General features: G+C 36.1%; 6 protein-coding genes across 8 annotated transcripts; 1 reads left to right on the top strand and 5 right to left on the bottom strand.

Annotated features, from left to right (window-relative positions):
* Positions 1-355: 355 nt before the first annotated feature.
* On the bottom strand, positions 356-5,380 carry K05C4.5 (WD_REPEATS_REGION domain-containing protein; the record flags this gene model as incomplete). Its single annotated transcript, NM_061166.5, has 6 exons — positions 356-585; positions 983-1,157; positions 1,903-2,306; positions 2,809-3,310; positions 3,806-4,562; positions 5,268-5,380. The coding sequence occupies 6 exons, from the start codon at positions 5,378-5,380 to the stop codon at positions 476-478; spliced, it is 2,061 nt and encodes a 686-aa protein (NP_493567.2). The 3' UTR covers positions 356-475.
* Positions 5,381-5,473: 93 nt separating this feature from the next.
* hmp-2 lies at positions 5,474-9,263 on the bottom strand (the record flags this gene model as incomplete). 2 transcript variants are annotated; one of them, NM_001265496.4, is made up of 6 exons in its annotated part: positions 5,489-5,799; positions 6,191-7,182; positions 7,523-7,687; positions 7,795-8,457; positions 8,515-8,576; positions 9,208-9,263. In NM_001265496.4, 6 exons carry the CDS (start codon positions 9,261-9,263, stop codon positions 5,623-5,625), a joined length of 2,115 nt encoding a protein of 704 aa, NP_001252425.1. In that variant the 3' UTR covers positions 5,489-5,622. The 2 variants fall into 2 exon arrangements, with proteins under 2 accessions (NP_001252426.1, NP_001252425.1); NM_001265497.4 differs by lacking the exon at positions 9,208-9,263 and having other exon boundaries at positions 5,474-5,799; positions 8,515-8,554.
* An 85-nt stretch (positions 9,264-9,348) lies between these two features.
* K05C4.7 (Armadillo repeat-containing protein 1) lies at positions 9,349-10,443 on the bottom strand. Its single transcript, NM_061164.6, has 2 exons — positions 10,350-10,443; positions 9,349-10,299 (listed from the first exon to the last, which is right to left on the bottom strand). The coding sequence occupies exons 1-2, from the start codon at positions 10,440-10,442 to the stop codon at positions 9,523-9,525; spliced, it is 870 nt and encodes a 289-aa protein (NP_493565.1). The 5' UTR covers position 10,443; the 3' UTR covers positions 9,349-9,522.
* A 505-nt stretch (positions 10,444-10,948) lies between these two features.
* Positions 10,949-12,922, bottom strand: K05C4.4 (Leucine Rich repeat-containing domain protein). Its single transcript, NM_001375246.3, has 6 exons — positions 12,813-12,922; positions 12,645-12,756; positions 12,410-12,596; positions 11,889-12,366; positions 11,730-11,845; positions 10,949-11,684 (listed from the first exon to the last, which is right to left on the bottom strand). Exons 1-6 carry the CDS (start codon positions 12,907-12,909, stop codon positions 11,361-11,363), a joined length of 1,314 nt encoding a protein of 437 aa, NP_001361867.1. The 5' UTR covers positions 12,910-12,922; the 3' UTR covers positions 10,949-11,360.
* Positions 12,923-14,475: 1,553 nt separating this feature from the next.
* Positions 14,476-15,214, bottom strand: K05C4.8 (uncharacterized protein). The gene is made up of 2 exons (NM_001375245.1): positions 15,069-15,214; positions 14,476-14,811 (listed from the first exon to the last, which is right to left on the bottom strand). The coding sequence occupies exons 1-2, from the start codon at positions 15,171-15,173 to the stop codon at positions 14,596-14,598; spliced, it is 321 nt and encodes a 106-aa protein (NP_001361866.1). The 5' UTR covers positions 15,174-15,214; the 3' UTR covers positions 14,476-14,595.
* A 2,192-nt stretch (positions 15,215-17,406) lies between these two features.
* K05C4.9 (Protein zyg-11 homolog B) lies at positions 17,407-21,864 on the top strand. 2 transcript variants are annotated; one of them, NM_001375243.3, is made up of 8 exons: positions 17,407-17,483; positions 17,528-17,743; positions 18,581-18,696; positions 18,744-19,009; positions 19,063-19,220; positions 19,667-19,994; positions 20,238-20,840; positions 20,898-21,363. In NM_001375243.3, the coding sequence occupies exons 1-8, from the start codon at positions 17,426-17,428 to the stop codon at positions 21,265-21,267; spliced, it is 2,115 nt and encodes a 704-aa protein (NP_001362176.1). In that variant the 5' UTR covers positions 17,407-17,425; the 3' UTR covers positions 21,268-21,363. The 2 variants fall into 2 exon arrangements, with proteins under 2 accessions (NP_001362176.1, NP_001362175.1); NM_001375244.2 differs by having other exon boundaries at positions 17,421-17,483; positions 17,528-17,789; positions 18,585-18,696; positions 20,898-21,864.
* The last annotated feature ends 55 nt before the right edge of the window (positions 21,865-21,919 follow it).

The raw sequence follows: 21,919 nt of genomic DNA, 5'->3' as shown, positions 1-21,919 counted from the left end.
TGCGCGTCAAATATGCTGTACAATACGCATTCTCCGAGACTCCGAGCGCTCGATTTTCGAAATGAATTTATTTTAAAAAAAATCTAGCCCGTAATTCGACATAAGCGCTACAGTAGCCATTTAAAGAATTACTGTAGTTTTCGCTACGAGATATTTTGCGCGTCAAATATGCTGCACAATACGCATTATGTTCCCGTAATAAAGTAAATTTTAAGCCGATAGGGGGAATCATAAAATCATCGAAATTGGCTACCTATCGGTTTTTTTTCTTTTCCGAGCCCAGTATTTCTTTTTATTTTCCTGTAAAGTGAAAGATTTTTATTTTCTGAATACGTTTTCAGCAGCTCGTTCAGGTGAAGAAAAAACCAAGTTTATTTCATAGTAATAATTGAATAACAAAAGGACAACGAGAACAGAGAGAAAACAATTGAACGAAAAAATATAACAACAAAAAACAAAACAAAAAATTGGATATCTATTGCATTCCAAATTTCTTAATCTTAAATCCAGCTGTCTTTGGAATCTCGTCTCCGGTTACCTCCAGCTGTACGATACGGCTATTCATTGACTGGAATGGTGGGATTTCTGAGAAAAAAAAGAAAATGATTATTTTGGATTTGTAAATAGCTGGAATTTTCGTTTTTTTTGTTTTAATTCAAAAACATTGACAAATGTTAAAATTCCATTTTTCGAGTTTTTGGAAAACGAATATTTGGAAAATAGCCACGGATTTTGCAATTTTCAACAACAAAAAACTAGAAAAAGCTAATTAATTCTGGGAATTCCACAGTTAAAGTATTTTTTTAAAATCAAAATTCGCTTTCCATTTGAATGTAAGAATTTGAAACTTTTGCTCATTTTTCTGATGAAATAGACTTTTTCGACATTTTTCCAAATTTTGTTCCGTTTTTTCCAGAAAAATGTAATTTTAACAAAATAATTTTAATCTTCTCTTCTAATTTTCAGCTTCATCTCTCCGTACCATTTTTGAATGAATTTCTGCGAGTTCTCTTGGAAGGACTCATTCCATCTCCATTTTGCTCAACTTCTTCTCTCAACCTCATTCCATTGACTAGAAGTCGAGTATCTTCATTCTCTCGTTGTTTCTTATTCGCTTTTAGTGGACCATCTTGTGCAGAGACTACAGTACCGGATTCCTGGAGATTTGAATTGATACTAATAATTATTATCGAAAAAAACTACTTTTTTTCACATTTATAAATTCCAAACAAAAAATGTTTTTAAAAATTTTTCTAAATAATTAATTTTAAAAAATGTTCAAAAATTTCTTTTCTAGAAGTGTCTGAAAAATTTCGTGTTTCGATTTAAAAAGGGTAGTTTGGAGAAAAAAACGTTCGATTTCCGATTTAAAACAACAAAAAAAATCGAAATTATTTCGGAATATGAAAAGAAAAATTGGTTTTCCGATTTTGAAATATTGGAAAAAAAATTATGTGAAAAAAAAACTTTTTTTTTAAAATTAAATAATTCGGTATACATTTCTATCAAATAAAAATATAATAAAAAGAATTTGAATTGATACTACTAAGTATTATCAAAAAAAAAACTACATTTTTCCACATTTTATAATTTCCGAACTAAAAAAAAATTCCGAAAAAAAAATTCTAAAAAACTAAATATATCGGAAAATAATAAAATTCGGAAAAAACTTTTAATTTCCGATTCCAAAACAAAACATCGAAATTATTTCGGAATGTTGGAAAAAATCAATTTTTAAATAACTTGGTATCCGAAACATATAAATGTTCTTTTTTTCCCGAAAAAAAAAAAAAGTTTTTAATTTTTTTTTTGGAATTTTTTTCATTGAAAACAAAATTTTTCCATATGAATTTCCGTCATTTTCACAATTTTTCGTTGAAAAAAATTGCAAAAATCGCGTACCACATCCAAAATAGACCAATGTCCATCATATGAAGCAGTCATAATCTTATTTGAATCAATTCCAATCAGATAAATCGGTTGTCCAGGAATCAGCGATTTTGGAGAACTTGGAAGCATTCTGAGCTGATTGGAGCAGGCAGATCTCTTGATTAGACCATTTGAAAGGTTAACTTCATGGAATATCTTCTTAGTGTCCTGCTGATTATTTGAATCATTTGGAGTGATAGTTGATAGAACAAATGCTGATGTTGAATTAATAGTCATATCAATTGGTAGATCCACTTTCAGTAATCTAGATTCTCCAGTTTCAGTGTTAATCGAGAAGATTTGTGAACGAGTTGTGAGCACACATATATAATTTCCACATGGTGATGACACCATTCGGGATACACTTCCACAATCAGCTGAAATTTATTTAATTGTCACATACTACAAACTACAAATTGCCCAGTTTTTCAGATGTTGTAATTTCACAAGGTTTTGATATGCCCCTCCCTCTTAAAGGCGCACAGATTTATTTAGATGGGTCTCGGCGAGCTCTTTTTTTCGATTTTTTAAAAATTCATTTTCAGTTTTTTATTATGGGAACACAAAACTCTGAGAATGCGTATTGCGCAACATATTCGACACGCAAAATATCTCACACTACAGTAACTCTTAAAATTGATACAGTAGTGCTTGTGTAGATTTAAAGGATTACTGTAGTTTTCGCTACGAGATATTTCGCCCGTCAAATATGTTGAACAATACGCATTTTCACAATTTTGTGTTCCGATAATAGAATGAAAAATCATAAAAAAGTCGAACAATCCAGAATTTTAGATTTTAAAAAATTCCAATAAAGGTATGAAATTTGTAGTTTGTAGTCTATATGCAATTTTTAAGCTTCCAAAGCCTATTAATCACCTTGACTAATAATACTCTTCAACTCCTTCCCATTTTCCGTCTCCAAATCGAATTCCAGCACTTCAAAATCGGATTTTGCCACGTAAAAACGAAGATTTTTCGTGATGCTCAATGACGTGGCACACACATCCAACGTGGCAGTCTTCACAACTTTTCGATTGATCTTCTTGACCATCGGAGAGATTTTATAAATAGTGACGTCATGACAAGTTCCGATAGCAATCAAATTTCCATACGGAGAAGCTGCCCAACAAGTGATAATTCTCTTTTTTGGTGTGAATATTTTTGCCAAATGAATCATTTCATAGTGTTGTTGAAGTATCACTGATCCTTCTGATGGTTCATCTTCTCCCGATTGTTTCCACATCACATCCAAGTAGTTCTCACCAGCACTGACAACTATGTCACTGGCCACGTGGAGATTCTTTTGTTGATGGAACATCAGCTTTTGGCAGCCACTTTTGCACGTGTAGACGTCGAAATCTTCTCCGGCGGCGAAAATCTGCAAAAAAAAAAGTTTTAAAGTTTTTTTTTGTTGTAGAAAATCAAGTTTTTTATTCCACCATTTCTTGAATCCGCGGTGCCTCGAACGAGAATTTTAAAATTAAAAATCGTGAAAAATGTTCTAATTTTTTAATGAACTGTTCCTAAAGAGCATAGAATAATTTATAGTCTAAATGGAATTTTTTTTCGGACTTTTAGTTATTACTCCATTAAAAATCGGAAAAATTTTGTATATTTCGATTTTTCTGATTGTTTCATTAAAAAATACTCCGAAAAAATTTATCTAGATTTTCAGTCTTTTCCTGCGAAAATCGGGAAATTTACAGATTATTACGAAAAAACGCAAGGTTGTCATTGAAAATGTAGATTTTTCAGTGATTTTCAGGGAAAATAGAGGAAAATAAACTCAAAAAATCGTAATTTTCGATTTTTCAATCATTTTTAGAGGAAAATCGAGAATTTTCAATTTTTAATTTAAATTTTTAACCCATACAATATTCTCATAAACCGCCATCGATCGGACATCTCTTGCAGGTCCAGTTCTCCGATTTACAATCTCGTAATTTCCATTTCTAGTCTCCCGGAGCTCAGTGATTCTTGGATCAACGCCAGCGATATTCAACGTGGAATTATCAGTAGAAACCATTGCGAGAATATGTGATTGAAGACAGGAAATCGATTGAATCAAAGATCCATCAATTGGATTCCAAAAAGTGACAGTTCCACGAGAATCTCCACACGCTAACAGTGAAGGTTTGACGAAGAGAACAGACCAGGCAATTGTTGGATCACGACGGTTGAGACGATCCAGTTTCAGAGTCTGTTGAACTTTTCCGTCGCCAGCAATAATTACACCATCGATTGATCCAATTGCGACGATGGTTCCATTACTTGAAACATCGAAAAGTCGACTTTCAACTCCCAGAGATATCGATGAAATTATCATCTTCGTCGAGACATCGAAGAAATAAAGAACAGAAGAGTGCGAAATCATTGCAATTGTGTTCTCCGTATGCTTACAAGCCGCCCAAATCGTTGACGCCGAAATTTGAATTCTCTTGATTCTTTCAATATTGTGTGGATCGATGAAACACACTGAACCATTTGCATGTGAAGACATCAGTTCTCCATTATCAACGAATAGAAGGTGCTCAATTGAGCCATTTTCTGGGCATACGGTGAGTTCTGGAATTGCAAGCCAGCTGCTAAGGATGTTGTAGAATTCGATGTAGTCGTGGGTTTCCGAGGATCTGAAATATTTAGTTATATGTATTGATTTATGATGATTTTAGGGGAAGTAGAGTCAATTTTTTTTTGCTTCAAATGACAGAAAATATACCCTATTAACCGAATATAACTGTAATTTTTTTTTAATGTTCTAAATTTTTTAATGATTTTTTTCAATTCTTCAATAATCAAATAAACGGCCAAATTAAATTTGAATTCCCGCGCAAATGAGTGATGCGTTTTCTGAATTTTTCGGTTTTTCTTGATTTTTCGTTCAATATTTGATTTATTTGATTTAAACCCTGTTTTTCAAAATTTGAAACCCTTTTCCAAATAAAATATATAAATAACTATTAAATTGTGGAATTTTAGGCAAATTTGAAAATTTCCGCCAATTTCTCCAAGGTTATCAAGTTTTATTCACGGAAAAGTACCTGAAAATTTGAGAAACAGAGTTTAAAACTAAATATGTGTAAGAAAAATCAAGAAAAACCAAAGAATTTAGCCAGAAAACGCGAGAATATAAACAAATTACGTCACTTATTTTCGCGGGAATTCAATTTTTGAAAAATTGAAAAATCATAAAAAATTTAGAACATTTTTTCAGTTATAATCGGTTATTTGGGTATATTTTCTGTCATTTTAAGCAAAAAATTTGTTTTGACTCTACTCCACCTTTAATTTTTAATTTCAAAAATCATTTTTTCCAATAAATCCTCCGTACAAACCTAGATTTCCTCACAATTGCCATTTTTCCACTATTCTCATCGATGGCAATGTGTCGAGCCGTCCGGCTTATCATTCCGCATCGGATTTTCTGCTTTTCAAGGCAGATACTCATCTGGAAATTTTTCGTTTAAATTGTCTGAAATTTTTTTTTTGAAAAAATATAGGAAAAAGGAACCGAAGAACCAAAAAAAAGATACGTATAACATTAGATAGTAGGAAGTATAAAATTACATTTATAATATAAATATATTGAAAGTATCAAAAATTAAATTTAAAACCATGAATAATAATTCCCAGTGGATATATTCAGCAGATTATGTGTAAAAAATGCAAAAATACGAGAAGATAAATTAATTACAAATCGGTATCGTACCAATTGTGATTAGGGCGCATTTGTGAGTTGTTCAACGCCATATTAATGGATTCCGAGTGTCCGCCGTCGTTTGTCGGATACATTTCAGCGAAAAGCTCTCGTTCCAGCCCATCACGTTGCCAATCCGCAGCACTTCCACTCATCTCGTAGTCGTACGACTGAAAATTCGGAATTAATTCATGAATGGCTCGCTCGAAAATCGGAAATTTATGTTGAAATTTTTTTTTCTATTTTTCGAAAAAAAGCTGAAAATTTGAACTATTTTCCTTGTTTTTAGAACAAAATTATATGGTTTTTCTCATCAACATTTGTCCATATGGACAATATTTCATTAAAACATTGAATTTTTAAAAAACTTTGAGGCCCCACGGATTCAAGATCCGGTGGGATTCTAGATCTACCATTTCCGGATCACCGTGCCAACACATAGAACACATTTTTTCAACGATCCGGAATCCCACAATATCTTAAATCCGTGGTGGCTCAAAAGTTTTCTTTCGATTTTTCGGTTTTTTTACGGAAAATTTATTTTTTTTCCTAATTCCTCACATTAGACATATTCATGATGGCAGCTGAATCTCCTCTCTTCAAATTACTCAACACTCCATTCGCATAAGTGACGACTGATTTGTACTGTGAGCCACGAGATTCCATTAAAAGAGCACTAACTCCAGTACTCTCAACAGCACGGGCTCCGTCTGGCCGCTTGCTCAACTGATAGAGAAGCCCAAGAATCTCGCGTTCGAGAACTTCATCATCCATGGATCCGAGTCTCGGATGAGCCAGAAGACGATGGAGAAGATCCAAGAATGGTGGACATTCTGGATTTCCGACTTGTCCAATATCATCACAGCATGCTGCAGCGACTGCCGGATGATTCGCGAGCTGATGAAGAGCCGAGACAGCTCCTTCGATGACTCCCCACATTGGAACTCCATCTACAGCAATATCAGGATTCTCCTCAATCGCCGTGATAGCTCTTCTCAAGATATCCATTGTCAGTGACACAGCTGTATGCCCATTTGCAGTTTGTTCTTGTGTCAACTCGATAAGATTTGTTTGAAGAAGTGCACTATTTCTAATAACTCCGAGAGCTGCCTTGATAACTGGAGTACGAAGAGTTTCCAGCTGATCCAAAATCACTGGGAATGCTTGACAGAATCTCAGCTCACTTTGAGCTTCTTCAGCCAGTGAGTGCCTGGCAGTACAGTGCCGAAGAGCACAGAGAGCCGGTTCGGTGACTTCTTCAACTTCAGGTAGTCGGCGGATCGCGGTGACGAGAGCATCGATTCCCCCGTGAGAACACACGGTTTGCTTGTTTCTAGTGTTATTGCAGGTGAGATTGCTCAATGTTCCACACGCGCAGGCAGTCATTCCATCGTTGGCGACACGAATGATTTCGAGAAGCTTGATGATCAGTTGAGTGAGATTTTCCTCGTTTGTCGCAGAATCCGACAGATTTCTCATCGCCACTAGAATCGCCGTCTGGGATCGCTCGTCTTTTGCGGTGCAGAGCTCCACGTAGAGAGCAGGAAGGCAGCCTAGAAAAAATTAATATTGAAAAGTTTAAATTTCTGAACTTTTTTATTGGAAAATTCTCAAAAAACGCGCAATTTCAAAGTAATTTCCTGCTGAAAGAGGGTAAAATTGGAGGTTTCAGCGAAACTTTGAACCACCGGAACAAAAATTTTGAAATTTGTTGGAATTTCGTGAAAGATAAAGGAAAATGTTTAAAAATTGCTTCAAAACACTCGAAATAGCTGCGAATTTCAAGTATTTTCAGCTAAAAATCTCAAATTTCCAGCTTTTCAGTGGATAAAAACCTGAAAATATCTCTAAAAATGCGATATAAAATAGTTTTTAATCAAAACATCCATGTACCAAGACTGATCAACGCCGGTTTGTTGCTCGGACAAACGGACAGGGATCGAATGCAACGGACGACGGTATAGATGAGCTTCCGATGATCCGAGTACTCGCGAAGAATCGAAACCAAGATCTGTGGTCCCAACAGTGATAGGAATGTGATCTTCGATGGAGCATCGTCTGCAAAATTGACCGATTTTTGAAATTTTAGAGTGGAAAATTTGAATTTATAGCTTTAAAAAATGCAAATTTGTACAAAATTCTTGATTTTTCCAGTGAATCCTTACCGATCAACAGGAAATACAACCCATCCGCCACTTGAGCCAGCAGCTTCGGATTCGTCTTATGAAGGTGCGGAGTTAGCGCCTCAACGGCGTTGAGAGCTCTCGCTTGAGCTCTGGAATCAGAAACATGCATCAGAAGGTTCCGAAGTGTTGTCACAGCATAGTGAACAACTGATTCCAGTGAATCATAGAGCATTCGAATGATTTCAGCAAGCCCTCCGCTTCTGAAGATCAGAAGAGGTCCTCCACGTTGCTCAGACATGTGAGACAATGCTCCAATCGCATTCCGACGGACATTCACGTTGGAACTCTTCGACGCAGCCATCAGAGCTTCCACAAAAGATCGATGATCGAATCCCGGCGCATTGAAGAAGTTCGGATCTTCCCTTGAGAGCATATAAGCTCGATGAACAGCTCTAGCAACCACTGACTCATCATGATCGCACATAAGCTTCACTAGATCCGGAAGCGAGAGTCCTGACATATCGTTTGATCCTTCGTAGGTTAGAAGATCCATAACTGATTGCTTCAGCTGTTGAGTTGGCATTTGCATCATTTCGACGATGCTTGTAGTTGAATTTGTGGCTTCTGCAGCAGAAGTTGGTGGAATCCAGTCGGGGAACATCGCTGAGCGGATTCTAGAGGTTCGAGTTTCGACTTCATGGTCTGGAAATTAATTTAAATGAAGAAATTTCGAAAAAATTGTATTTTTTTGTGTTTTACCAGTGAATATCGAATAAGAGTTGGTAGAGTGAAGAAGCATGGTTGTTGGGAGTTCACAGCTACTGAAAATTATACTTTTTAAAGGAAATGGTGAGTTTTAGACGAGAAAATGCAAAGAAATTCGATATTTTAGGTGCTGAAACTATCAAATTTCATGTGGGAGCAGAGAAAAGTCATTTTAAACAGGAAAAATCCACAAAAACTAAGATTTTTTTAAAATTAAATTTAAATTTAATAAATTTATTTCGAGTGGAAAAGTGCGAAAAATCGAAATTTAGAGTAGAAAATTTAAAAAAAAATAGGATTTCTAGTTGAAAATTGAGGAATAATCGCATTTTTCGAATCAGATACTAGCTAAAAAGGAATTTTTACTTTTATGGCTATTTTGAAAAACATTCCACTATTTTGATACTGCAATCGTCAAAATACGAGGTTTCAGGTAGAAAATCGAGAAAAATCGCATTTTTTGAATCGGAAACTAGCTGAAAACGCAAAATAAAGATTATCACTTGGAATTTGTGCTTCTGTGGCGATTTTAAAGGAAAATTATTCTATTTTTGGTGTTGCAACTGTCAAAATACGTGGTTTCAGGTAGAAAATTTAGAAAAATGGGTTTTTTCGAATCGGAAACTAGATGAAAACGCAAAAACAAGATTTTCACTAGGACTTTGGATTTTTAAGGATATTTTATACCGATAAATTCCTCTATTTTTGGTACCGCAACCGTCCAAATATGAGAATAATCGCATTTTTCGAATCTGAAACTGCCGAATAGATAATTAGAGCTGGTTAAAACAGCTTAAAAACACATAAAAATCAAGAATACGAGGATTTAAAAACCAGTGTGAAACGATTTATATGCCTGTGCGGTGATAATACCAGAAAGAGATCTCAAAAAAAACGAGAAACAGGAGAAAAAAGAAAATATTGAGATAACAAAGAAGAAACCGTAGTACTTTAATACATTTTTTTTCGAGATTTTCCGAGATAATCCGAGAATTCCTTCCATCACCAGAGGGAAGTTTTGACGAATGAAGTGATCGAACTGAACCATCCGCCCTCTTGACCACTTCCATGGGCAGCCATCTCATTAGTTATCACACAACTTGCCGGATCCACGTGAAGCACATCATCATCCAAATATTCGGGGTAATCTTTCGAGTTTTCCGTGATTTTGCCCATCTCTGACGCGTAAAACTCGAATTTCTCGTCGATTCCGTTCACTTTCACTAACTGCGCGACGTACTCGAATCCGGCGGCGGCGAAAACGGACTGCGCAATGTCCTTGGCTTCGATTGTCGGGATTGTGCGGAGCACGGCGCGTGGAATTGAGTTCTGCTCGGTTATATATACACTGATTACTCCTTTTTTCTTCAGAAGGCCTCTCTCAACTGACAGCTTCTTCGTTTCATCGAATTCCTCCGCATCGAATTCCATAATAATCTGCTTTGACTTTCTTCCAACGAATTTTCGGTGAAGAGTTCCGCCCTTGTCGAGCTCTTTGATCGCATCGGCTAGAGGCTCTTTCTCGGCTCTTTTGGCATCCAGCGAATTCTTCACTACTCGAATCCTACTCGAGACAAGGACCAAGTTATAGTTGACACTGGGATTTGTGATATTTTCGCAGGCTTCCGACAATGCTGGAAGTAAATCTGCGGATTTCAGCAGTTGCTCGATGTTCCCCGACTGCTCTGTGAGCAAAACGAGGATTTTAACCGTGTATCTGATGACATCGGAGCTTTCGTCCTTGAGGAGCGTTGGGAGAGTGTGGAAAAATGTTTTGTCCTGGAAGAAATTTAATTTTCATGTGAATCCTGAGTGAGCTAACGACTTACCTTAAGCACGACTGCTCGATTCTCCGGCTTTTGGCACAGCTTGTAGTACGCGCGAATCGTTTTTATTTTGTCGGCATTTACGACTTCAGTCATTCTGAAATAAAAACCTTGATTTTTAACGAAAATTTCGATTTTGAACGACAAACTTTAACGCAAACAACCAGAATAGCGATGAAATACTCAATTCTAAATGTGAAAAACAAAAAGTGGATAAAAATCGATAAATTGAGGGGAAAAGAGAAAATGGAAACAAAAGAAAATGTGGGCGGAGTCACACGATGAGGCATACCGCAAGTGGTGCGCACACATTTTGCAAAGGGCTCGCACACAGTTTTCCTTCTCAATAATTATTACTCGCCATTTGGGACGCGAAGTCTATGCCAAAAAAAATTTAACGCATCATGCACATTTTGAGGGAAAAAAATAAATTACGAAAATAGTATTATGTAAAATATGAAAAAAAAAAAGAAAACAAATTCCACCCTAAAATTTTCGCCATTTTCAATTTTTTGAAGCTGCAGCCTGAAAACTAAAAGATACCGAGTGGGAAAGTGGAAACATTGCCGTTTTTGAATATGAAACAAACATTTCAGCGAAGATACATTACAAACCCTTTTAAAACAACATAGGAAAACCAATAATCACAGAAACATCAATCAAAAATGCGAAAAAAATATGAAAAATCGGTATTTGGCTGAAAAAAAAAATTTTCAATCGAAAACTTGCTAAGCCAATGAAACTGAATACAATGTTGGGATTAAATAATATAAGGAGAGATAACGAGATATATATATATATATATATATAATTTACGAAATAGGTATTGTAACAGTAAAAAAAAAGGAAATTTTCATGTCTTCTTCGGTTGCATTTGTTTCAAGCTTCTCTCCTGATAACTGATGTGACGCCAGAAGCTGCTGGAAGTGCTGCTGGAAGGTTTATTATCCTCATCTTCAAAATGTTCTTCCAGAGCTAGTGGTGCCATCTTTTCCGGTTTATCATCAATTCTCTTCAACGTCGGGATTCTTTTGAAAAAATAAGTTGCAAAAGATCGGGCAACTCGAAAATGCAACTCGAAAAGGCAACTCGAAAAGCAACTCGAAAATTATCCGACAGCTTCAGATGCGTGAGCGATTTCAGCGACAGCAAAGGAAATGTGCAGTTCATTGTAAGAAAGTTGTTCCGCAGGTCGAGATGTTCCACATTTACAACTTGTTTAACCAAAATTCTCGTACATTCCTTGATATTGTTGTTTGAAAGGCCGAGAACTGTGCAATTCGGCAGGTAAGGAAAATTGCGGAGACTGTTCAAGCAATGGTCCCGGGCAGTGAATTTCTGGAAAAGAAAACAAATTTCAAAATTTGATCAACCAAGACATACCTTAATACCTTCCAGATTGATCGATCGGAAGATTTCAAGATTAAAACAGAATCCGCTCACATCCAATGTGTCCGGGCGGACTTCAAGCAATCTGTTCACGGTAATTACATCCAATACTGAAAACTTTTCTCATCAGGCTATTACGGTTTTCACACCTACCAGACATATCTTGTACCGTTGAGACGTATTGACCGACTTCCGCAATCTCCGATGCGAGCGTCTCAAATTTTAATTCATTTTTGTCAACGATCACTGATTCGGTTATAGTTTTGAAACCCAATTTCAAAATGGTCTCCGCAAGATTTTTTTCACTAAAATTGTGGGAAGTGAAGAGCTGAGCACGAAGAACTTCGTCGGTTTTCGAATATGTGACTCTTTCAACTCCTTTCCAATCATGAAAACATTTTTTCATCGACTTTTCCAAATCTTGACGCATCTCTAAAGCTTCAAATTCAAAAATTACACTGTTCGAGATATTTCGTGTAGATTTTTGAGAAGATACGCTCTCTGTTTCAGAAGCCTTCTTTAGAATATTTCTTTCATAGCCAATAGTCGACTCCTTCACATTTTGAAGAACACGGGTCATCAGCTCTTTTCCACGAGCTTTCGCTTTGGCAGTCAAATCGAACGTGTGAAGCTGAAAATGAGAAATTTAACAATTTTCGGAGGAAAATTCTAACTTCGCTGATCGACATGAAATCTGCGGCGATGGCAACCTTGAGCTGCTCAAAAAATGGTGCAACTTGAGGAATCAAATCCTTTACTTCGTTATCATTTGCACAATTTATTAGGTGGCTGCGAAAATCAGATGAAACAATAACGGAGAACTTGTCGAGAATTGCATGGGACGCTGACTTCTCCGCGGATCTGAAATTAAACTTAATTTTTATCGTAATTTTCAAAGGGTTTGCTAACTGCGCATCTGGGCCGGTTCCTTTTGAATGCAGACAACACGCCGGAATTGTGGCAAACGATATTAATCGTTTCACGGCAGCGGTCGCGGGAGGCTCCACATCACGTTTGATTTCTGCAAAATGGAATGTTTATATATATTTTTTTCATTTTTCTCCGGAGATCTCCTACTCAAATCAAAATCCTGAATTATTAGCGGGCATCCCAACTGAGCTGCCAGGTATGAAAGATTTTCGAATATTGTGCGACGTGATGATCTTGACGACATCTTGTTTTGAATTCTGTAAGGAATTTTTTGTGAAAAAAAAACATAAACTCAAAAAATGAAAAAAGAATCAGGAAATACATGACTTCATCAACGAAAAACAGGAAATTTCACCTAACGATATTTTGACTACGGTAGAAATTGTTTAGTGCATATCGTGCGATTTACTAGATGCACACATTTATTTCTACCGTAGTAACGCAATGAATTATTTTGAAATTCAGAAATTCAACGTGAAGATTTGAATACAAAAATCCTGTTTTTTTGTCTCCCGTTTCTGTCATCTCGCTATCACGCCTCATGCAAATGAGAAATATAAATTTTCGCGCGCGCACCTGAGATTAAATTCCAAATTGTTTGTATTTTTATTCAATACTACGGTAGACATCGCTAGGAGATATTTCGCGCCACAAATGTAGGCATTCTCATGTTTTCATAGTTTCTCACTAAATCGTGAGATTGCGTAAGGAGCATTTAGTTTGACGCGCGATACCTCTTAGTAAAAACTACAGTAATAATTTAAATGCTACCGTAGCGCTGGTGTTGATTTACGGGCTTGATTGCCTAAAATATTTTCTTATCGAATTTTGACAGCAATTTTCATTTTTCCTTCCCTTTTCCGTATTATTTTTGTTATTTCTATTCTTTATTTTATTCTTTTTTTCTATTTTTTTTTTATTAATATAATTATTTGATCAGTAAATAAATATTTTTAATTTAAAAAACGTGCAAAATTGGTTTCATTTTAATGAGGAAACTCCCAAGCAAGCATTTATTTTTCTCTTTTTCATCTCTTTCTCAGATTTTTCAGGAGAAGGCCGACATTTACATCTGAAAAGTAAAAATTAACAATTTTTATTGATAATAATTGATTTTATTCAGGTTTTCAACAACAATGGGGGCCTACTCAGTAAACCCGTTCAGAATATACCCAGATTTAAACCAAATTAAAACCGTACAAGCCTATATTGTGAATTTATCTGCACAAATTTGGTTTGGATCTACACAAAATCGATTTGGATCTACACAAACCTACACAAATTCAGTTTACATCTACTCAAACTTGCAATCTATGCAAATTAAGTTTGGATCTAGACAATCTTGGTTTACATCTGCCCAAAATTAGAATTTTTCATAATATAGGCTTGTACGGTTTTAATTTGGTTTAAATCTGGGTATATTCTGAACGGGTTTACTGAGTAGACTGCTGGCTGTGGTTCCGAAGAAGAATGACTTCGGATACGAAGGTAACCAAGAAATGAAATGAAAAAGCTCCACACAAATCTTTTAGAATCTTTATTTTCGACGGAGTTGTTTGACAAAAAAAAAGTTGTAATTATCATGGTGCGCCCATAGTCTGCGGAAAACGGGAATTTTCCGCGGTCCGAGGCGTCCATTGTGCGCGGAAAAAAACATGGAATTTATCGCTTCGCTATTGGTCGATTTCAAAATAGTGGGCGTGTCCAACCAATTAGAGCCTGTTAAATTTTAAGCGAAAATTTACCGTATGACATTTGTGACATGATATATATTAAGATATATATTTCTTTGGCTTTTAGAAAGTTCTACTTCACTGGAAAGAATTTATATATACATGGTAACATTGTAATTCACATGTTATTAACGTAATTAACGGTAATGTAAACGTAATTGTAATTAACTGGTAATTAACATGCATGCAATAATTGTTCAGATTTCATCACACCATTTCTTTGAAATCGGTAGGGATAGGTCTCTCGATGAGGGAAGTGTAGTTGAGGTGTCCTCTGGGACAGTTGGCTTTACGATTCGTTTTCCGAGCTTCTCAGCCAATGCTCTAGCATCTCGAAAATTCCGTTCGACTTGGTGGCCATTCTCAATGACTATCACATTTGATAGAACTTCCTTGGATATGTCCTTGGAGCTCTGGAATATTTAAGTTTAGGGGCTTAGGCATAGGCTTAGGTTTCGGTTTAGACTTGGGTGTGGGCTCAGGCTTACGATTAAGCTTAGGCTTAGGTTTAGGTTATGCGTAGGCTTAAGTTTAGGCTTAGGCGTAGGCTCAGGCTTCTGCTTTGGACTTTGTGCTTGGGCTTAACCTTAGGCGTAGGCTTAGACTTAGCTTTCGGTTTAGGCTTGTGCTGGGCTAAGGCTCAGGCTTACGCTTCGGACTTAGGGCTCACGCTTAGGATTAGGACGTTAGGCGATAACTTCTTCACTGGTAACATCGGCGAATTGAATGCACAAGTAGGACCAACTGCCCAGGAAATCGAGACGGCCAAGCTCATAGGGCTTCCACAGTTGAGTGGCTGCTGCCCAGTGGTAAATAGCTGAAAATTCGAGTTTGTGAGTTTCGCGTTTTCAAGCAAGCACTTCCAAATGAAAATAGAAAAAAATAAACATTCACGTGAAAATTAAATTTGAAAAATTTGAAAAATTCTTTAAAAAAGTGGAGGGGACAATACCCATAAAACAAATAAACAACAAAAAATTGTGAAAAAGAAAACACGTCATATTAATGGTGCGTCCATAGTCTGCAGAAAATGGGAATTTCCTGCGTGCGGAAGCGTCCATAGTCTGCGGAAAAACAGGAGTTTTCTCGCTTTTTTTCCTCAAAATTCAAAAAAGTAGGTGTGGTCTGCAGTTTTTTCGCTTTCCCATTGCTCAGCTTAAAATTTTACAGCCTCTAATTGGTTGGACACGCCCACTATTTTGAAATTGACCAATAACAAAGCGAGAAACTCCTTCTTTTTTTCCGCAGACTATGGACGCACCATAAAAATCAAGATAAAACTATTGTAAGGATCTGCTCCTCCCACATTCCCTGTACCCATTATACAAGACACACACTTTATTATTTCAGGTCGCTGTGACGCTCTTCTGAAATGATCTCGTCTTCGAACATACACCTTTTGCCTCAGACAACCGGATCACCAAGCAACGTCGCCCGACTGGACTTCTAAATGTTTGACCCACACTACTTTTTGACCCCCGACCCACCCCGCGCGCGCACACACTTTCTGTCCGGAAAGTGTTGCGTCATCCCTTTTATCTCTGCGTCTCTCGTGCGTCGGCGACTCCGCCTCCCCACCAGAGCCGGGCTATAAAAGGCGTTGTTTTCCTCATTCTAGGACTTTCCTACTTTTCTCTTGTTTTGTCCCCATTCCTCCCCTTTTGTTATTCTCACTCCCCATTCATTGTGCCGCCACCGAGCGCTTTCCACAATGTCTTATACTTTATCTTAATAAACCCATAATTTAGCACATAACTCGTTCGTGTTGTACTTTATCACCGACCAGTATAATTGAAACACAGCGAGTAAAGTCAAACCTTTACTCTATTGAAAATTCCATTGGCGATCTTAAATTCCCACATTTTGTTGTATAGCAAATCGTAATGGGACATCTCCACACCAAGAGCCACCTGAATCATTGAATGAGGCACAGCCTCCTAGGCGACGAATGCGCCAAGTCACGGAGAGTGCTGACGATTTTCTCGTGACCCTTGCACGCATTCCGCACATTTTCACTCACTGCGACGAGCCCGTGCATCGATGGTCTTTAAGAAGACAGGATTTGCATATTGAGTGGACGATACGTAATTCTGCGTCTCTCATCGTCTCTATTTTCTTTGTGTACCCTTCCCGCATCTCACCATTCAAAATATTGTATTATTGCCTTGAAGACTCTCTTGAATAGACAAATTTATCGTTTGTTCTTTTTTTTTTTTTAGTAAACTTAGTATTTAGGATAATTATAAAATCGCCACGCAGTTTTATTATTTTGAGCTCGAAATTCTGTTGTTTTTTTATTGTAATCTACAAATTCATTGTGATCTACGCGTGATCTACACGAATTTTACACAAGAAGTGTTAAAATGATGACTAAGCGTGCGGCAAGACCATTCCGCATAAATGCGCCTTCCTTTAACTTCGTAGAAGTGGAAAAACAAATGCACTGTAACTAAACTCTTTTGAATGAATGTTGCCGAAAATTAAAAAAAAAACAATTTTTTCGTGTATTTTCAAAATTTTTTACCAGAATTAAATTATCGTATTTACTGTATTAATCTTGCATGCAAAACTAATTTTCAATCGGTCCGTAGATGTGCAAGACTAATAGAGACTGCAAGGCTATATTTCAGAGGTCTCATAATTTTGGAAAGTTACTAATTTTTAATATAAAATTTCACTTGATACCGTTTAAACAAAAAAAAAATACATACTTACCCAATATTTCATTAATTATTTGAACGCTTTTAAATTTGATTAACTTCAAAAATGACGATTTTTTTGTTGGTCTGGCAAGAATAGGTGCAACACTATTAGAGGCTGCATCACTATTAGAAGCTGCAATACTAATAGACTTTACAAGACTAGGTAATTTCAAATGTTCTGTAGGGGTGCAAGACTAATAGAGGAAATACGGTATTTTAATTGTAAAAACGTGAATTTTGCCCATTCACTCTTCCAACTATCACTTGGCACAGTCCGTTCTCTTACAAAAACCATTCCAACACAATTTTAAAACATTTAAGGGATATGGTCAACACGCTCTATAATTTGGCAGTTCAAAAAGTTGCGACTAGTATTGCTGAAGGTGAGTTATTTTCTAAATGCGAGTTAAAAATGAAACTATTGAAGGTCACTATGAAGATATGAATGAAACGTTTATTCTGGATTCAAAAGCCAGTAATCTGATCTACGCGGCATTTATTAAAATTCCAACGTCTAAGAAAGCAATTAGAATTCCTGAACTCGTCCTCAATTTAACAAATGTTGATTTGAGAAATACAACACTCTGCCATAATACTATCGAAATGCTGAGAACTCAACGAACTTTGGAATCTCTTGCATTAGGTTCACTGTTGTTGATTAAAAAAGATTATCTTTGCGAAACAGGCAGGTTGGAGAGAAACTGTAAAATTTCAAACTGGAAAATGCAAGTTTCACCAACTTCAACAATAAAAAAGAACAGACTCGGCAATTAGACGAAACTTTAAGCCAACTTTACCCTCGCATTACTTCTTCGCAAACTTTAACAACTTTTCACCTAAAACTTACTAGGGGATACCGTATATTCTCTATTAGAGCGGCGTATCTAATAGAACGGCGTATCTATTAGTGCGGCACCCTGACTGGCTATTCGAAAATTAGTGCGGCAGTCTCTATTAGTGCGTCACCCCTTTTCTGGCTCAAATATTCAATCACTCAAATGGTATTCTTGCTCATTCTTCAATGATTTCATAAATGTTCACTTAAACATTGAATTTTTGTGTCTTTGTGAGGCAAAAACACACAATTTTCATAAATTTTCACATAAAATATGAGGCTTTATAAGGGAGGTTACTACTCTCGAAAGTAGTAAGTTACTCACTACTACTAGTAACTTCAAAATGTACATTAGTTATTGAAAATTAGTGCGGCAGTCTCCGGTAAAACGACAGTTTCTAATACTGCGAAAGTCGCAAAGGGCTCGGAAATCAGTGCGGCATGCCGCTCCAATAGAGAATATACGGTATCTATAATTCTGCAATCGCTAGAAAGACAGAAAAAAAAAAATCGAAGATAGGAAGGAAATTTGCCGCACACCCCTGGCAGCAATACTAATTTTCGAGGAACAATTTTGATGTAATACGACAAATGCAAATGCAAAGCTTATAGATGCGTCAGAAAAATACGGTATAAAACTTTCAGGTAGAACGAACATCGTTGCTTTGTTAAAAGACATTCTGAACGAGAAATCTCGTAAAAGGCTAAGACATTTGAACATCCGAGGAGCCGGATTAATTGGCTGTGGGTGGTCAGATAAAGTATGTTATTTTTTGCTCCTCGTTGACAAATCGTTCTCCGTTTTCAGCTTTCTGAACTTTTTCCATCTCTCAAAACTTTAAACGTTAGTAATATATTATTTGAGAATGACGAGTTATTGCGTTTATGCGTTAGTTTTCCCAGTCTGTGTGTTCTGGATATCAGTGGGACAAACATCGCGAGTCTACATGGATTATCCAATTTGAAAAACCTACAAGAACTCTCAATAAGATACTTGGAATTTGCAAACGCCAATAATTTGGTGGATTTATTCCAATTAACCAATTTGAAAGTACTGGATATGTCGAAATCTAAGTAAGTACATCGTTTTGGTGACCAGATTGAAAAACAATAAAACAAGATTTCAGAAATCTAGAAACATCAAAAAATGTTCTGAGATTTGTGGAGTGTGGCATGAACCTACCAGAGTTGAGGGTTTTGGATTGCAGTGGGACTGATATTGATGAAGAGTTATTTGCAAAATTGTTAAGTTTTCTTCCAAATCTTCAACAAATTGCGCTGATGGGTAAGTTTCGGTTTAAAGATGGCGTAGTCGAATTTTAGACTATGGTTTAAAGCATTATCTTAACCAGGGATGCGCGTGTAATCTTTTTTGCCATGAAAAAAGAAACAAGAATTCTTGTTTAAAAAAGCCAAGAAAGATTCAAGAAAGTTTTAAGAAACCAAGAATTTCAAAACACACTTTTTTTAAAACAAGAATCACAACAAATGGTAAAAATACGGTTAAACCTAATACTAAACATAGCCTAAAATTTCCGAAAAGCAACAAATTAATGATATGATCGTCCGAGAGGCGCTCATTTAAGTGCTGAAATCAAATCGGATGGAGCAAGACAATTATTTTCGCAACGTTGACGGCTCATAACTTTGGTCAGCGAAATTTTTGTGATGTTTCGCTTATAAATATTGTCTTGTCAGAGTAATGCAAATATTCGTTTTTTAATATTTCAGATTGTCAATTAAAGCATGCAGTGTTTTCCACCGAAATTCGAGTTCTCAACTCAGCAACATTAGAGACTTCTTTTCAAACTCTCAACTACTACTCAAAATTGAAAAAGAGTGACTCGGTTATGAAGTGCTTCCAGGATATTTTCTTTCTGTTGAAAGAATATTACACACAAAACAAGGAGTATGATATTGCCGGGTGTTTAGCAATTCTTATCCGAACCATGGAACAATTTGTCACCCATGTTCAGAAAACCAGAGAATTTCTTTCTTTTAACCCCTCATATATCACAACTTATGCAAGCGGAATACTCTGCGTGACGGAAATTGTATCGTATGTTTTACACATTCTATTTTGCTTACTATAAGGAACAAAAAATGAGATGCCAAACTTTAAAGCAATAGATTTTTGAGGCACCGGAGACATTCTAACGTTGTTTTGATATCTGTTAATTACCACAACTCAGAAAACTAGCCTGAAAGCTAAAAACGATCTGAAAAATAGGGTAATCAGAAAATTTCAAAATTCAAAATGTATAAGTTTCAAGCAAATGTGTTTTTAATGTCTATCATACAGAAACAATGCTCAAAGACTACGTCCGGTATGTGCAGTGACGGCGCTCCGTGTTCTGCTTAATTTCATCCACAATTTTGATCACCTTGGCTCAAATTTTACACAATACCTCAGAAATTCAATTTGGAGTGCGATACAGACCTTAGTCACCCTCGACTTATCCATCATAAACTACGACGATGTTTGTGATGCGGCAGTTTGCTGTTTGGCAGAAGTTTTTGATACATTTGACATCGCTGTTCCCATATTACAAGTTTTAGTGTATTGTTTTCCCAGGAAACGCGATAAATTCAAGGTTTCGAAAGAGGGAACTATAAAAGACTCCAAAATCCTTATTAGGAACCTACATTTGTGTATGAAATTTACTCCATATTATACTCCGTTATGCCAATCCATCATTGACATAATTTTCTGTCCAATTATGGATGATCCACAGACTTGTCTTCATATAGTTGAAAATAAGGGAGCCAAAGATTTATTCAATGCCATCAACAAGTTTGACAATGAACCTTTACAACTTGAAATTCTTCGCATATTGAAAAGATTGGTGGTTTGTGCGAATGCAAGTTTCGAGAATTTCATAGAGTTTAATGTTAAGTACTTGAAGTGAGTTAAGCATTTACACACTATTAGACATTCCCCTTAAATTTATCATAATTTCAGAAAAACATTCAACAAATGGAAGTCAGACAGGCTTTACCTTCTGCACTCAATCTTTTCGATTCTTTTGAATCAAACACGGCGAGGTTTTCGAAATTATGTGAATCGACTGTTGAGAAACAATTATCATCGACTGGAAACAAGTGAAATTGTAGATATCGATTTGCCAATTTTCCATAGCTTATTTGCGTCAACACAATTTGATGGGCCTATCCTTTGGGCTCTTTTTAAAATAGAAAAGTTCTTAGAGCAACACGATGACGGCAGAAGAATTGTGGAAAAATTCAATATACTCAACTTGATAATCAATATCAAAATAAAGTCGAAACTGGTGAAAGTCGCTAAAGAACGAATCTTACTAATTCTTAAATAGTATTAGAAAATCAAACAAAGTTCCGGCTTCTATACCCGAGAAATCAAACAATTAAACCCTTTCATTACCAATTTCAAATAAATTTTCAAAATTAAATTTCTATCGATTTTCGAGCCAACTCCATTATTTCTATTACCCATATATGGTATACAAACTAAAAAAGGATAACCAGGCTCGACACGACAAGTTTTTTGTCAAAAACAAAAATATGTGCGCTTGTAAATAGCACTGAAACTTGTTATCGCCTAAATTTATGTTTTCAAAGTTTTCACGTTGTTCTATTTTAAAACTATTAGGAGTTTCAATCCTGAAATTCCATTAAGCATCTTGATCCTGAACACACTGTAATCTTTACATTTGCTCTATCAGCCGACTTTCCAGCCGTACAGCCCTGATCCTGATACCAGTGTCACTTATGTGCGATTGGAGAAGATTTAGAAAGGAATCGTAGAGTTTTAAAAGTCTTCTTTACTAACTTACGGGCGGTTTATTGGAAATATTACGGGCTATTAGGGAAGGAGCATGGTGCCGATATGAAAAAGCATAACAACTAGAGACCCTAAACATTCAATTTTATATTCAATTATTCAATTGTTTTCCTTCATTCTTATGTGTATCATGTTTTGCATTCTTTTTTTATGACCCGATTATA

This window comes from Caenorhabditis elegans, chromosome I, assembly GCF_000002985.6.
Source record: "Caenorhabditis elegans chromosome I".
In the NCBI taxonomy this organism is placed as follows: domain Eukaryota; kingdom Metazoa; phylum Nematoda; class Chromadorea; order Rhabditida; family Rhabditidae; genus Caenorhabditis; species Caenorhabditis elegans.
Note: the sequence above shows the minus strand (reverse complement) of the source record. Positions and strands in the feature narration are given on the sequence as shown.